At 37.4% G+C, this 16,794-nt stretch overlaps 1 protein-coding gene across 2 annotated transcripts in view; it reads left to right on the forward strand.

The window, feature by feature from the left end:
* Positions 1–2,113: 2,113 nt before the first annotated feature.
* The window catches only part of galnt10 (UDP-N-acetyl-alpha-D-galactosamine:polypeptide N-acetylgalactosaminyltransferase 10 (GalNAc-T10)), an 86,666-nt gene continuing 71,985 nt past the window's right edge, over positions 2,114–16,794 (forward strand). For both annotated transcript variants that reach the window (XM_065287682.1, XM_065287683.1), the window contains exons 1-3: positions 2,114–2,372; positions 9,130–9,220; positions 11,842–11,980. In XM_065287682.1, coding sequence (XP_065143754.1) covers positions 2,223–2,372; positions 9,130–9,220; positions 11,842–11,980 — 380 coding nt within the window. In that variant the 5' untranslated portion in view covers positions 2,114–2,222. The remainder of the gene's footprint in view (positions 2,373–9,129; positions 9,221–11,841; positions 11,981–16,794) is intronic.

The following is a 16,794-nucleotide window of genomic DNA, read 5'->3' on the forward strand; positions in this document are numbered from 1 at the left end:
AGCTCGGACCATGGTTATGAATATGCAAATTAGTCTCCGCCTCCACCCTTTTGCACCACAATAGATATAAATGTAAATAGATGCTACATTTGGCAGTTTCAGACACATTACATAGTTCATGTATGCGTAAACTGCAAGTTTGCAGCTGTGACACATTAGAGCATTCACACTGCACATGTGAGCAGCGCGTGTAAGCATTGTAATGTTCTGCTTCGGTGTGAACGTAGACGTGAGAGCGCACCTGCACTTTACGGAAGTAAACAAACATACTGTGTGTGTTCCAGTGTCTGATGGCGTGTTTGTCATAAAACAGCATACAAAGATACAACATTACAAGCATTACAGTAGTAGAGCTTTAGCAGCAGTGTGCCGAGTCTATGCGACACCCATAAATAATATCTGTGGTTTGAACTACTGATTCACTCGTTCAGCTGTGTTGATATGTTTGGTTACATCTGTTTGTTATATAAGAAACCAAGATGATTTCAAACCTTGGGAATTTTATAGACTCGCCAATAAACACCACATAGACATAAAACAACAATAAAAGACAACTTTAAAATTATGTTTTATTGGACAATTATGATTATTAGGCAACATTGTTAACCCCCATTTTTTATAAACAATCTTACTAATTTCGTGCTTATTAAGCACTCCTTAATTTTGAGTGAATTTACCCTGGAAAGCCATTTAGATTTTTTTTAAACCAGCAATTGTTTAGATAAAAACTTGATTATATTCTACTCAAATGTACAATGTATTTATATTTTATGTGATATGAATCTCTATAAAGACAATTATGTTTCTAGATAACAAACAAGCTAAAGACATTATTCACCAAGAGGTAAATAAAAAAATGTGATGTCTTTAGCACTCCCAGAAATGTTTTAGTCATTCTTATGCCCTAGGTATGGTTGCTTTAATTTTTTCAGGGTTATTTATTTAGTTATTCAATAAGCATAATATTTTTCAAAGTTTTAAAAATCAGTATGAACAGTTTGTTTCCAAAACAAACCAGATAACTTTTTTCGTTTTAATCAAAGATTTATTATGATGATTTTGTTGTGTTTTATTGTGCTACTCAGCTGTATATACACACACACACACACACACACACACACACACACACACACACACACACACACACACACACACACACACACACACACACACACACACACACACACACACACACACACACACACACACACACACACACTGTAAGTAAAACATATGTTTTGTTGTCATTGCACAGTTTGTCATGTAACGTAGGTATAACTTTTGTTGTCAAATTAAAGAATCTTTATAGTCTATTAACTGGCTTCTGAAATTTACTGTAATAATAATTATAATTTAAACATCAATGCTACTACTACTACTACTACTACTACTACTACTACTACTACTACTACTACTACTACTACTACTTCTACTACTACTAATAATAATTGCATGAATATTTAAATCTGGAGATATTTGACTTAGATTTTAAAAATGTATAAAGAAATTGCATTATTTTAGGTTTAAAAACATATTATTTATAAGGCAACATGACAGTATTTTGGTTAGTGTATAATCTAACACAATTCTTATGTAAAAATGATTACATTATTAACATTTTAATTACAATTATAATGCAATCATTATGTGCAGCTATTACATTATGCTTAGTTATTTTATTATGGGTTGGTACATGCGTGTCCCCATAGCTGATGTTTACAGCTATAATATTGCATTATATTTTGTTCATGATTATGACATCAGTTTACATGTCATTTGTAAACTTACCTGTTTTATAGCCATATATACTTTTTAAGCTGGAAGTGCTGAGCTGGAAGGGGTGACTTTTACCTGTAACCAGTAGTAACTTTGCAAACTGTTCTGTTCCATTTTTACGTAATTTAGGGGTGTTTTTAATCCTAGTTTGTTGAAAAAAATTATTTACTTAGCACATTTTAAGTTTCATATAACTAAATTCCTTAAATATGTGATTCCTAATTATTATGAAAAATACTGAATTATAAACTTTAAACTGACATTAAATAGAAACTGTTTTGCCGTGTTTACCCCCTTCGCAGAAAGGGATTTGGTTTACTCCATAATAGCGGAAGTTCTGACAGTTAAACGCAGAGTGAGTAAAGTTAGAGAGTCGGTTAAGTTAGTTTTGGTGTTTTACGAGCTAAACAAAACCAATAGTTAGATACAGATAACCAGAGGGAAAAATGCGACTAAAACCAAAAAGAATAGTGCAGATTGCGCTGTTGATTTTTGTGGCCTTTTTGTTTTTGCCCGGTGTTGGTTTATGGTCCATCTATCTGGACCGACTGTTTGACAGCTCAGCGGAGGCGGCGGATGGACCCGGATACATACAGGTACTACAAATATTAAAGTACAACTCTTTCCTGATTGTTACCAATCAGAACATTTATAGTTCATATTATAAATCTTTATACCAGTCTTAAGTAATGCTGAACCTTTCCTAAACCGCTTGTAAACTACAGTGTTATGTAGTTGGAGGAGTTCGTTTTTGACTTTGTAACACTTTTCACACTGCTAACGAGTTTACGCTCTTATAATAATCAGCCAAGCTTTCTACACTGCGGCGTTCCAGTTTTGTCCCATGTAGACAGTATAAATATGGTCATACATTATTGTCTGATCTGTAATAACCCTATTCCTTTTGACAAGGTTAACAGAGAATTGACCTAGGTGAACGTTGTAATAGTTTAACAAAACTGTAGTTTTATAATCTATTAAACTGACGTCATTAAAGAAACTCAACGACGGGGTTGCGCAGATTGATATAATAATAATAATATTATTAACAACAATAATAATAATAATATACACTTACATACATACATAAATACATGTTTTTTATACACTTTAATTGACTATTGCTGTTTATTATACACTTTAATTGACTATTGCTGTTATTACTTGTGTATTAACATAATTGAAGCCCTGCTGTTACTGTCATGCAAATATGAAAATAAACTTTTATTCGGTCTACTATGTGTATATACACTCACCTAAAGGATTATTAGGAACACCATACTAATACTAGGCCTGGCAAACTCGATTCCTTTTAAGGATCCGGGTTATTGTGAGTCGCTCACTAAAGTGATCCGGGTTGTGTGAGTCACTTGAGTCAGTATTGCTAAATTGCCAAGGAAACTCAGTACAGACCCACTTGTAACCGGCTGATCCACGCGACTCGAGATTCTCAGAGCCGGAAACATTGCAGACTCGCAGACCATGGACATGAGACTTGCTCTACAGATCCACTAACCGGCTGATTGGTGTGGATCAGCCGGAGCTGGTTAGTGAATCTCTAGAGCAACTGAAGTCTCCTCAAAAGCAAATCCATGACAAAAGCCTTTCACTTCTGAAATTACATGCTTATAGGTTTTAGGTTTGGTGTGTATGGTCGACTATTTAAAAAATAAGCCTATTAACAATAGCATAATAATATAGAGAAAATATAGAAAAAACTGTCCTGCTTATGTAGCCCCCAGAGCCGGAGAGACAGTTCGCGCAGATCAGCCGGTTACGGATCAGCCGGTTACGAGTTGAGAGATTCTCGAGTCAGAGCAGATTCGCATGTCTCTCGAGTCCACATTGTTTCCGGCTCTGAGTGAGAATCTCGGGTCAGTTCGCAGCTCGCGCGGATCCACAGGTCTCTTGAGTTTGCAATGTTTCCGGCTCTGAGTGAGAATCTTGGGTCAATTCGCGGCTTGCGCGGACCCGCAGGTCTCTCGAGTTTGCAATGTTTCCGGCTCTGAGTGAGAATCTCGGGTCAGTTCTGGCACAGATCAGCCGGTTACGAGTGGATCTGTAGTGCGAGCGAAGTCTCATCAATAATGTTGAACGAGGTTTGTGTGTGTGGTGGTGCTGTTTATGGTTTTACATTGAATTGTAGTAGGACTGATCCGGGTTAATGACACTAGAGACTCGTGACTCATGAGTTAATTTAAAGACCTGGGTTAAAGATCCGAGTGAGTCACGACTCAAACAGGTCTAACTAATACTGTGTTTGACCCCCTTTCGCCTTTAGAACTGCCTTAATTCAATGTGGCATTGATTCAACAAGGTGCTGAAAGCATTTTTTTGAAATGTTGGCCCCAGGGGCGAAAATTTCATTTAAATGTTGGGGGGTGGGGACATTAAACATAACATTTTTCAAGAACAATTTTTGAAGGGGACACCAATAATACAGGCCAAATTGTACTTGCAAGGAAATGTGTACAGATAGAAAACGTTTCTCTTTCTCTATGAACGGACGCAAATTTAATTTTAATACACATGAATGCAGAGGTGGAAAGATAATAAAATATTCTACTTAAGTAAAAGTAAAGTTACTGGTCTAAAAATCTACTCAAGTAAAAGTAAGTCATTTTAATTTTACTCAGAGTCTTTTAATACTTGTTGCGTTGCAACGTTTCGATCTTACGATCTTCCTCAGGCAACTGCAGTTGCCTGAGGAAGATCGTAAGATCGAAACGTTGCAACGCAACAAGTATTAAAAAACTTTTTCAGCAAGCAGATAGTGTGCGGGAATTGCCTTTTGTGTATGTTACGAGACTTTGTGTCTTCTTATCCCACGCACCTATCTACTTCAGGTGTGCGACGCTAATTTGTTTGAATTTTACTCAGAGTAAAAGTTACTTTTTTACAGCGGGGAGAGGTTTCTAGTATAGTTCAAAAAGGACAAGGGAATATAAATCTCAAACTAGTTGTTTTTTATTGTAGGAACATCTTAACAATTAAAGTGCAAAAACAAAAAGTTACTAAAACTAAAAGCTTTTTTATAACTAAGAAACATTTATGGAATTGTTTAATGATTTTTACTGGTGAGTTATGAATTTTTGAAGCAAAAATAATATGAGGTCAGCAGCTAGTAAATAAAATAAAATTAAATTCAATTTATTTATATAGCGCTTTTCACAAAAGTCAATTGTTTCAAAGCAGCTTTACATAAATAGAAGCAGTGAAAAGCACAGAAAAACGACAGATAACACAACAAAATCACTATAGTAAGGTTGTAATTGATGTATTGCTGGTAACATACATTATTTTATTGAACTATATACCTTAGTTTAAATGAGCATATAATGAGATGAGTGCCATATACTTTTATCCTTTACACGTTTATTGTATTCTAGCTTCCCAGGCCTGTGTACCTGATGTCTTTCAATCTCTCTCGCTCTCTCCCTCTCTGCAATGTCTTATGACATGCACATTCCCGAGGAGGTTCTTAAGTTGTTTGACTTGACGCGAAGCTTATAGACCTCGAAGGATAAAGCACATGTATTAAAAACGCGTCGTGCAAATTAGCGGTAAAACACCGGCTCAATTAAACAATCGCTTCGCGTCAATGGCCAGGGGTTTCTTTCATAAGAATTGAATTGAGGGTCTGCATTAGCCCTCGCCTGTCTCGTCCCTCTCCATGGCTCTTTTTGCGCGTTCCCCCGCCCATCAATCAATCATCCGTGGCGCTTCTTTATCACCTTGCTATTTTATTTTTTTACTCAGTAACGGATATGATTTAAAATGTAGCGAAGTAGCCTACAATACTTTAAACAAAACATACTTAAGTAAAAGTACAGATTTTAAACCTACTCAAAAAAGTAAAAGTACAAAAAAACCCCTCAATTACAGCAACGTGAGTAAATGTAATTTGTTACTTTCAGCTCTGCCTCTGCATGAATGCATAAAAATGTTTTCTTGTTCGTTTATCTGCTTCTGTTCTCATAAAGCGAAATATGTTCATGTTTATTTGTCCAAATAGTCTCGTTTTAAAACATATGAGGTTAAACTGATAAGTGATGGGAAACGTTGGTTTGTAGGTATACAGAATAGCTGATTAACGCGTTGGCTCCGTACACTTCTCAACCACCTGACTGTGTGGCTCTGGCAGTGGACCAAACCACTGTGAGGCAAGGGAGGGGGAATCAAAATGTTTACAACGTTTTTTGTTGTTGCTCCGTTTGCATTTGTATTGTTTTACTTCTTACACAACTATTTTAAGTATTATAAATCATTAAATTATTTTCAATACACATATTTTAATGATATTTTAGGGGGGGACAACCCTCAGATAGGGGGGTCCTGTCCCCCCCGACCCCCCCGGGATTTCTGCCTATGGTTGGCCCATATTGATAGGATAGCATCTTGCAGTTGATGGAGATTTGTGGGATGCACATTCAGGGCACCAAGCTCCCGTTCCACCCACAGACTGTAAAAAAAGATGGACGTAGTGTCCGTGGCGTCACCCATAGGTTTCTGAAGATCGTTTTTGAAGCTTAATGTAGGCAGTGTCTGCCGTCGCCAACTTGGCCGCGCGTCATCGCGCATCACTCGCGGATATCCGAACATGGGTAAAGAGGCGGGACGTGGGTGAAGCTGAGGTGACTGGTTGCTGAAACCACACCCGCCTAGATCGACTCCAGTGACAGCAGTGGCTGTTCAACCGTCACTCAAGTGGCCACGCCCTTAATTATGCAGACTTTTAAGGCTATAATTTAAACGGATGAGATGCAAAAAAATTCACCCCCCTCACAGATGTCATGAAGGGCAAAATTAGCTATACAGACCTAAAACTTTTTTGTACCAGGCTGTAAACATATTATTTTCTGCTCTAAAGTTGGGCATTTTAACAAGGAGGTCTATGGGAATTGACTCCGTTTTCGAGCCTGCCTCTAGCAGCCAGTTGATGAAAAGAGACAGAGCGCAGTTATGCAAATTTGAAAACCACGCCCACCGGGGGGGGGGAAACAATCCAACCATCTCCATTGACTTTGTATTGCGAGAAGCCGCCTCCTTGTCATTTCTGGCTTATAACAAAAAACAGAATTGTTATTCATAAGTTGATAACCTGCTGTTTGCTGTTTGTGTATATATATATTTAGTCTAATTGTATCCCTTTGGGCAACTTGGGCATTTCTCAGAATTCAACTTTAAGATTCTCTATTCAATTGTCCTATAGACAAAATTAATATAGGGTCAATAGGACATATGTTCAAGTGCCGTTACCCTGAATTTTGCGCAGGAGTGATGGATGTCGGACATACATATAAAGTTAAATTAAATATAAGCCCCACTCAAAGGGGCGATACTGACACACTTAAAAGAACAAACCCTGCACTCTAAAATAAATGAGTGCTAAATAGCACTAAAAGTGGTTCTAGGCTCGTAATCATAGGGGAACCACTTTTAGTGCTATGTAGCACCTACGAAGAACCATACGGGGGTGATATACAGTAGCACCACTATAGCACCAGATATGGTACTATATAGCACAATATGGTTTTATACAGGTGCTACATAGGTGTTATATGGCACTTAAAGCTCTCCTGTAGGGGGAGCTCTTTGTTACAGGTTGATAGCAGAATTGTCCATTACCACTGTCGTAAATAATTAAGCCTACTGCAGCATAGCTGGCTCTGATTGGATTGTAGGTCTGCCGTAAAGCAAGTTTTTGTAGTTTTCACTCGAACTACAGGACCGCAACCCAACGGTTGGAAACTTCTTTATTGCGGTTTTGGCCGATAAAGTGCTACAAACCGAATGTGAAAGTGCCATTCACCCTGTTTCGAGTGGATGAACGATTTTTGTTTTGAATGTAAAAAAACTCATTGGTGTTGCTTTAAAATGGTTCCCCTATGATTACGAGCCAGTAAACCACTTTTGGTGCTATTTAGCACTGTTTGTTTTTAGAGTGATAGTGCTTAACTTATTGGCAAACTAATAAGGCCTAATTGTAAGAGCTGACACTAACTTAACTTCAAACTTATTTGCTTAGTCTGTGCCAGAGTCTGCTTCACTGAGCAACATCACCAGGGAGAAAGAGAGAGGAAATGGAACCTGAACTCTGAGCCTAGCCAGTGTGTCTCTCCCCAGATATGTCTCCTCACCTGCCACCCAAGAGTAACGTCCTATTCAGGGATTAGCTTGCGTTTGCAGCGGCGAAGGTTTAGCTGTTGGTTGTGTTCATGTTCAACTGCCTGCAGCACATTTTGCAGGTGCTGCTCCTTCCTTGCCACTGTGACGAAGTCGGATGTGAGCTTGATGCCACGCTCAGCACAGTCATTGACCACGTTCATTGCACGTACATTGACCAAATTTTTTTTAATGCAGCATTGGTCACCCATCCATCGTGCCTTGTGGAGTGCTCCCAGTCATTGGAAAGTCAGTGTAGTCTGCTCTTCACTATCTGCATCCAGAAACACAAGACACAGCTGCACAAAAACCCATAGTAGTCACCTCGCTTGTGGTCAGTGACTTCTTTTGTGCACCTGAAAAGTTGAGCACGTAAATTGCCCAAGAGTGGTTGCTCGGTGTTGTCAGAAATGGAGCAGGACCATTGGCTGATTGATTCTTGTGGTAACAGGTTCCATTTCTCTCTCAGACGTGTGAATAAGGTAACCTTTGGTGAGCGTGATGACTACACCTTCAGGTCTGTGAAAACCTGGTTCAGGAGGACCTCACCAAAGTGGTTACAACACCCAGACCAAAGCAGTGTTCGGTCCAGTGAGAGCTTTATGGCAATGCTGGCTGCTGTGAGATGGCCAGTGTTTGACGCAGTGGTGTCAAATGCGATGTTGACAATCTGGTCAGCACAGCACCAATCCCGCAGCAACTTGCATGTCAACCAGGCAATGATTACTCCACATGCCTCAAATGTTTTTAAAGTTTAAAGATGCTTTAAAGAGGATGAAGGAAGTCTGAGGTAATATTAATGTGTCAATGTCGTGTTGTCTCATTGTATGTCCAACATTACTCAAATTACCTTAACCGAGTCAGTATTAAAATGAAAAGTTATGACAAACAACATGTTTTTAAAGTTTAAAAAGGTTGAAGAAGTTTGCAGTGCTTACCTGTTAGCTCTTCATGTCTGTTATCCTGGCTGTTGCCGCTCTGTGAAACTCCGTGTGATCTGGGGGATGGGCGCATGTAAAAATTAAAGCGCATTTCTTCAGGTGTGTGTGAGGCAGAATGTGTGATTCAGCTATTAGTACTTATTTAAAGTTAATTTTTAATGCAGTACTGACTACCCCCCCTCCAGCTACCAAATGTTGTTCCTTTCATCTGGCGCATCATAACACATGCTTTATGTTTTTTTTTCAGAGAATGAACAGACAAGATTTGCAGAACACAGGTGTTCGAAAAAGAGACTGGCATGATTATGCAGCCATCAAGAGTGATGCAGCGCGCTTAGGTAGGTTACATGAGCAAAAACCCAACATATAAAGTTTAAAACTAAGGGATTATTTTAGTCTAGATTCTGAAATTTGACTTTCCTCTCTTTATTTTTAAGCTACCTTTGACTTTTAGCGGCTTTTTACACCTGGTCAGTTCATAATTTTTTTCCCATCGGATAGCAATCCCATCATAAAAAGACCAGGGGCCTCATGTATAAAACTTTGCGTAGATTCCATCCTTAAAGTGTGCGTATGCACATAAGGCAGAATTTGGGTACGCACAAAGGTTTTCAGATTTATAAAACCACGCGTACTTCAGAAACTGCGCAAAATTTCATTCATAAATCCCAGTGAGCGGAAGATTGTGCGGACGTGTGTCCCGCCCCCATCTCCTCCCCGAAACAACCATATATGGAGCATCCATACAGTGCGCACTTATTTACGGCAAGTTTATTTTTTATAAATCCCGATATGTGCGTGGAAAATTGCGTACGCATATTTCTATGCCCATTTTGTGCGTACGCAACGTTTATACATCAGGCCCCAGGTGTAAATGCCCTCCGAAACATTATTGAGACGTATTTAAATCAGATCGCTCAAACTACTTCAGGAGGTGGTCTGGCACGCATTTCAGATGAAACTGGACAAGTGTAAATATCTGAAACCACATTGATGAAACCACATATGTCAGCGCATAACTCCTCCCAAACGCAAACACGTCACCCAGAATTTAGTCGGCAAAGAGGCAAACAATCAAATACGACACGCTTGTTGCTTTATAGAGCGATGACAGCGGGTTAAAAAGCTTTTAAAAACCAATAAAAGAGTCCAATGACAAATTCGAATGATATGAAACAAAGAAATAAAACTTTGAGAGAGAGTTTTGTTAACGCTTTTCCCGTAATGGACCAGTACGTTAAATCATCACGCCATCACTCTCCTGCTGCTCTTTATTGCACGCTCAAGCTCATGCCGAGCAAGGAGACGCGCGTCCCCTGCCCAACATACAGTACAACATACAGTAAGTGCTGCCTTTTGTAGGGCTGTGTTGAAAAAAATCGATTCACCGATTCTGAATCGATTTTCATGTTAATTTCTAAAGATCGATCCGTAACTCAGAGGATCGATTTAATAATTAATAACTTAAACTTGCCGCGTCATTGAATTCACGCATGCGTGCGAGGTGGAAGGACATTAAAACAACGAACATAGCGGTCAGTAACGTAAAGCAAGCGGTTGTTTTGAAAACTCTAGAGACGCTCAAAGCTGCGATCTATATGTAAAATAATCCACTCATAACAAATGAACGAGTTATTTGTGTAATTTTTATATTAAGCGCCATGCAGTGAATCCACCGCGGGTCTCCAGCAAAACTCTCTCTGTCTCCCCCTCTGTGCTCATGCAGCCGGTGTTGTGTCGAAGTCTTTTTTTCCCCTATGTTCCCCCTATTTTTCCCTTCAGTGTAGTGTTTTTTATAGCGTTTTTATCACGTTATAGGTTTTATTATTTATATATTTAAAGTTTTAATGGCTACTGAGATGTATATGTGTGCATTTCTGTAATGTATCTGTATTGTTCTGTATTGTTCTTAATGGTAAGTCAATTATTATTACAGTATGAATCATATTATATGTATAATATATATTTATTATGTATGCAAACATTACATTTTTAAAACAACCAGTAAAGGGAAAAAAAGAAAAAGACCGGCTATATTTTAAAAGAAATACCCTAATAGAAAACTGTCAAATGCATGAAATATTTAATAAATTGTATTATAAAATACATGATATTATTGCCTTTTAGTATAACCAATTCAAATCTTTAATCTTTCTAAATGTAACGTGATGAAAACGCTATAAAAACACTACACTAAAGGGAAACATAGGGGGAACTGAGTTCGACACAACACCGGTCTCACGGGCAGAGGTTTCTTGAGGCGCGCGCAACGGGTCGCCAAATAAAGAGTTCTTCTCGCACATAATGCTAATAGTTGTAAAGTTTTCTGAACTTTAAGCAAGCTAAGACAAAACTCGCGTTTATATCAGTTACACGTGCGCTGCTGGAGCGATGTAGTTTGACGCCTAACAAAAGTTGGGCTTTGGTATTGTTACCAATTTTGGGATTCAATAAGTTTTTTTAATATGGTTTCGATTTATTTTTGGTTCAATCCAATATCAATAAGTTTTCAATATTTCATAAACTTTTGTTTTGTTTTGCAGACATACATTTATTTGATGTACATGTAATGCATGAATTCAAAATACTGTTACACATGCGCCTTCATCTGAATTGTTCAAATTCACATAGCAGATTACGTTTACATGACGAATAACAGCATTTTGAAATAATTTTGTGTAAATATGTCTGCTCAAGTGCAAGAAGACGTGAGCCCAGTATTTGCACACTGTTTGAAGCCTTGAGATGCGGCACTTCGGATGTGGGCACACATACAACTTCATAAGTCTGTGGAATTGTTGTTGGATTTTGTGAAATTTGCATTTGCTGTAACATGGATTTTTGACCATGCAGAAATTAAACTGGGGTTAGCTGTTAAAACTAACATTAACACTAATACTGCTTAAACTGTTTCCGGTATTCTAGAGTATAATGCTTGTTTAATTTAATGTGTTTGAAGGTGTTGGTGAACAAGGCAAGCCCTATCCTTTAACTGATTCAGATCGTGTGGATCAAGCCTACAGGGAGAATGGATTCAACATATTCGTCAGTAATAGAATCGCTCTCAACAGATCCCTTCCTGATATTAGACACCCCAAGTAAGTTATTTCATATATACTGTATGTGTGTTGTATATATATATATATTAGCTGTTTACCAAAATGTATTCCAGTTACAGTCATATTATGAATATTGGCTTACAGTGCACACTCTCAGCTTTATTTTGAGGGTATTCACATCCAAATTGGCTGAAGGATTTATGATCCTTCCATTATAGCCGTTTAATATGTAGCTCCCCCTTTTTAAAAGGGTCAAAAGTAATTGTACAGTTGACTTAAAAGCTGTTTTATGGTATTGGTATTGTATATTTGTTAAATAATTTCCTCATGAATGACAGATGTTAAAGGTCTGGAGTTAATTTAAAGTGTAGCAATTGCATTTGAAAGCTGTGGCTGTGAACCCAAATCATTTGGTTCAGGGACATCTCCATGCAAGTGATACAGACCATATTTAGGTTTTAAAAACACAACAAATCCATCAGAGGTATAGCAGGAACATTAAGAGTGGCCAGATCAACAATTTGGTACATCCTGATTAAAAAAACAACACGCTGGTGAGCTTAGCAAAATAAAAATCGTGTACTTCTATATAGGATAACAGTGGTGGATGATCGCATTATCCTCTCCATGATAAAGAAAACCACCATTACAATGTCCAGACAAATGAAGAACACTCTACAGGAGGTAAAGATGTCATTGTCAATCAAAACAACAAAGAGAAGATATTACAAGGAGAAATACAAAGGGTTCACCACAAGATATAAAAGCTTTAAGAATAGGAAGGGGAGATTAGACTCCAAAAAAGTCAACCAAGCTCTCAAAAAGCTTTTTTTTTAGATTAAACTAATATCAACCTGTATAACACTAATGAGAATAAAAATGATGGAGAAAGCCAAGAATATCTCATGATTTCAGCAGACAACATCTTCAGTAAAATAGTGTTTAGGCACTGGGATTGCATTTCCATGCATGGTTTCCCAAGGAACTGGATCACTGGTGTTTTTCTGTGATGTAACAGAAGACAGAAGCATTCAGATTAATTTTTCACTTCTCTGGACGTTGTGAAGGGGTTTTTCTTTATCATGGTGAGGATAATGTGATCATCCACCACTGTTATCCTATATAGAAGTACACGATTTTTATGTTGCTAAGCTCACCAGTGTGTTGTTGTTTTAATCAGGATGTACCAAATTGTATAACTTGCTTGAACCGAATGATTTGGGTTCACAGCCACAGCTTTCAAATGCAATTGCCACACTTAAAATTAACTCCAGACCTTTAACATCTGTCATTCATGAGGAAATTATTTAACAAATAGACAATACCTGTCCATAAAACAGCTTTTAAGTCCATTGTCCCATTACTTTTGACCCCTTTAAAAAGGGGGAGCTACATATTAAACGGCTATAATTCCTAAATCCTTCAGCCAATTTGGATGTGAATACCCTCAAAGTAAAGCTGAGAGTGTGCACTGTAAGCCAATATTCATAATATGACTGTAACTGGAATACATTTTGGTAAACAGCTAAAATAACACAAAATGTGCCTCTGTCCCAATATCTATGGACCTGACTGTATGTATATATATATATGTATAGTGATCATATATAATTATTTCTCAGTCTCTTTATTAGAATACAACCAGAGAACATAGGAAATGGCTATCTGATTCTGTGTATACCATAATTTATGTACCACAGTGCAGATGTTTCCTCTTTTATAATGTTTGAACACTTTTGATATTCTCCATAGTTTCTTCATAGGTTACTGTTGAATTATTGTTCATTTTATACAGATCTGGAGGAATATTTGATCAAACTAACTTTACTGGTCTAAGTAACAGTTCTGTCTGATCGGTAACACAGAGTAGATTGAAAAACCTTAATGAAGTGGGTTGAGATATCTTATATCCAGACCCGGCGGCAGACACAAATTCACAGACAGGCATTTCATATAATTATGACATCACATATAATGAATTAAATGGACAAAAAACAAGTAAGAACTGACGTACCTCTCCATTGAAGCAATACAACAGAGGAGTCGTAAAGATTGCACCTAGCCTACTAAAGCAGTCTAAACATACGTTGTAGGGTTCGACATCAACGCTTGTCCGCTTATCAGGGACAAGTGGATTTTTTAAAAGGCCAAGTGAAAGAGAATTTTACTTGCCCGACCGGACAAGTAGCCTAGCCTGATTAAAACGACAATAACAATCACCAAAACACGATAATGATTCTGCATCCTTTAACCTCAATGGCGACCAAAAGTGTGTAACGTAATTACGCTAACAAGGCTTTTGAATTCGAATTTAAAACAAATGAGCGCAGCAAACACAAAGTGAGTTAAACTCGGTTAACATACTACGGTAAAAATGTGGAGTTTTTAATAACATGATAGAGTAGGAAATTTCCATTTTTGTGTGAACGAATCCTTTAACACTGTATTACAGAAATATACTCAGCGAAAAAAAGAAACCTGCATTTTACAGGACACTGTATTTTAAAGATACTTAAAACGTAAAAATCAATACGATATGCAGAGAGAGAGAGAGAGAGAGAGAGAGAGAGAGAGAGAGAGAGAGAGATTTACAAAACTTTATTTAAAACATCATATAATCAACAATTCACATCATATGAAGAGAGGGAAAAAAATTAATAAAAAATTAAATTAAAATTCCAAAAACAGATTTCCATCAGAAACAACACACAAAACATCATTAACACACCACAAATCATGAAAAAACATCTCATTATTTACAAGACTATAGTACGCAAATTCTATTTTGAGTCTACCTGCTACCAACTTAGTAAACATCACTTCAACATTGATACTATTCAACTGTAACCCTTGATTTTTCCTGGTTTTCCATATTGCCAATTTTGCAGTTCCTATTAAATAATTTAACAAACACATCTTCCTTCTTTCTGAAAACTTGTATTTCACACCCCCTATAAAAACTTGCTCTGAGAATTCCTCCCCAAAAGCTTAAAACAATCTGCTAAGAACATCAAATAGACCTTCCAATCTTTTACATTTTAAAAACAAATGTTCTAAATTTTCTTCTTCACCACAAAACCTACATCCCACCCCTACTGCTGGATTCAGGTGCGCCACATGTTTGTCTGTAGCTATAGCACCATGAATGATTCTCCATTGAAGATCTGCAGTTCTTTTCTCCACTGGAGGTTTATACAGAGTTCTCCATCTATCTCTTACAAGAAATTCGGGCTTCAACAGATCTGGCCACTTTGAGTTCTTTTGTCCTCTGAGTGAGACTTGATGCAAAACTTTAACTGCAGTATTATAAATGGCTTTTTTTGATGTTATTTCAAACAAATCCAACTGTGGAGTTTTAAAAGTCAAAAGGGAACCTTCTAATTCCTCCTTTTGTCTTTCACCGACTGCAGCAGCAACTCTTATTTGTGGAAAATCCAACTCATTGTTTATTTCTGATGGAACGTCTTGTCCGATATTTTTCCTACAACAACTTGGTAATGCCTGCACAATTTCTTCCACCAGCTTTTCTGTTAGGCGCGAGGATCTTAATCCCGTTACCTCTTTCAAAGTTTCAACAGATTTCCATTGTCCATTATTTAAAAGTTGCCCCAGCTTCACCATGCCATGTCTTTGTAAACATGCACGCACGCTTACAGATGACAAAAGTCTTGTCTGAATCATTGGGTTGAAAAACAGGCTTTCTTCTCGTATCCAACTCCCAGATTCACCAAGCTCTCGTTCCACTTTAAAAACAGTTCTCCAATAGTACAAAATTGACCTGTAAAAAGGTGTAATCTCAGACAAATTCACTTTATTCAGTTCCATTAAAAACAAATGTCTATCCAATTTAAGACCACCAGCTTTTTGTAGGATCATTCTTGCAGTCTTAGTCCAAGTTAAGTTCTTATTGTACAGGAATCGCTGTGCTGCTTGTATTCTAAAAGCACAGATCCTACTCCGTACATCAACCAGACCTTGACCTCCCTCGGAAACAGGAAGATAGAGTGCAGCGGCTCTAATCCAGTGTTCTCCATTCCAAAAAAACTCCACAAATATTCTCTGTATTTTGCATATCAAATCTTCAGGTGGTTCCATTACAATGAGTCTATGCCATAACGTTGAGGCAGCCAGATTATTCACCACAAGAACTCTTCCTCTGTAAGACATCAATGGCAATAGCGGTTTCCATTTAAACAATCGGGCAGACACCTTCTCCAACATTCCCTCCCAATTTTTATTCTGAAATTGTTTACTACCAAAAAAAACCCCTAGCATTTTCATCCCATCTCTTTCCCACAACAATCCACCTGGTAATTTTGGAGGGTCTTGCCCACTTTTCCATTGCCCAATGATAAGTCCCTCACTTTTTTCCCAATTTAACTTTGCAGATGATGCCTTTTCATAATTCCTCATTGTTTCAGTTAAAACAGGGGTTCTTAACCTTTTTGATGTCGGGGCCCAAATTTTACAGTACAAAGTGGCCCAGGGCCCATTCAAATATTAGCACTGTATTAGTTTATTGATCTCACCCTTGGTTTGATTTGTATTCAATAAATAAATGAAATCCACTTGCAGTTTGCTGTTTATTATTCGTGTGTATGCAAACCTGCATATACAACAAGATGCCAAACACACAACAATTCATGGAACAAATCAATCTGTATCAAGAACAAATTTAAAGGCTCATGTCAGCCATATTAACAAAAAATCAGTTAGAATTGACAAATTTTACTTACAAAAAATAGAAAATGTAAATAAAATAAATAAAAACAATAAAATGTGTTGCTAAAATAAATAAATTCTAAATAATATTTTTCAAATTAAATAAATAAGTTGTAAATGAAAATTGAAAT

Source organism: Paramisgurnus dabryanus, chromosome 18 (assembly GCF_030506205.2).
Source record: "Paramisgurnus dabryanus chromosome 18, PD_genome_1.1, whole genome shotgun sequence".
NCBI classification, from domain to species: Eukaryota; Metazoa; Chordata; class Actinopteri; order Cypriniformes; family Cobitidae; genus Paramisgurnus; species Paramisgurnus dabryanus.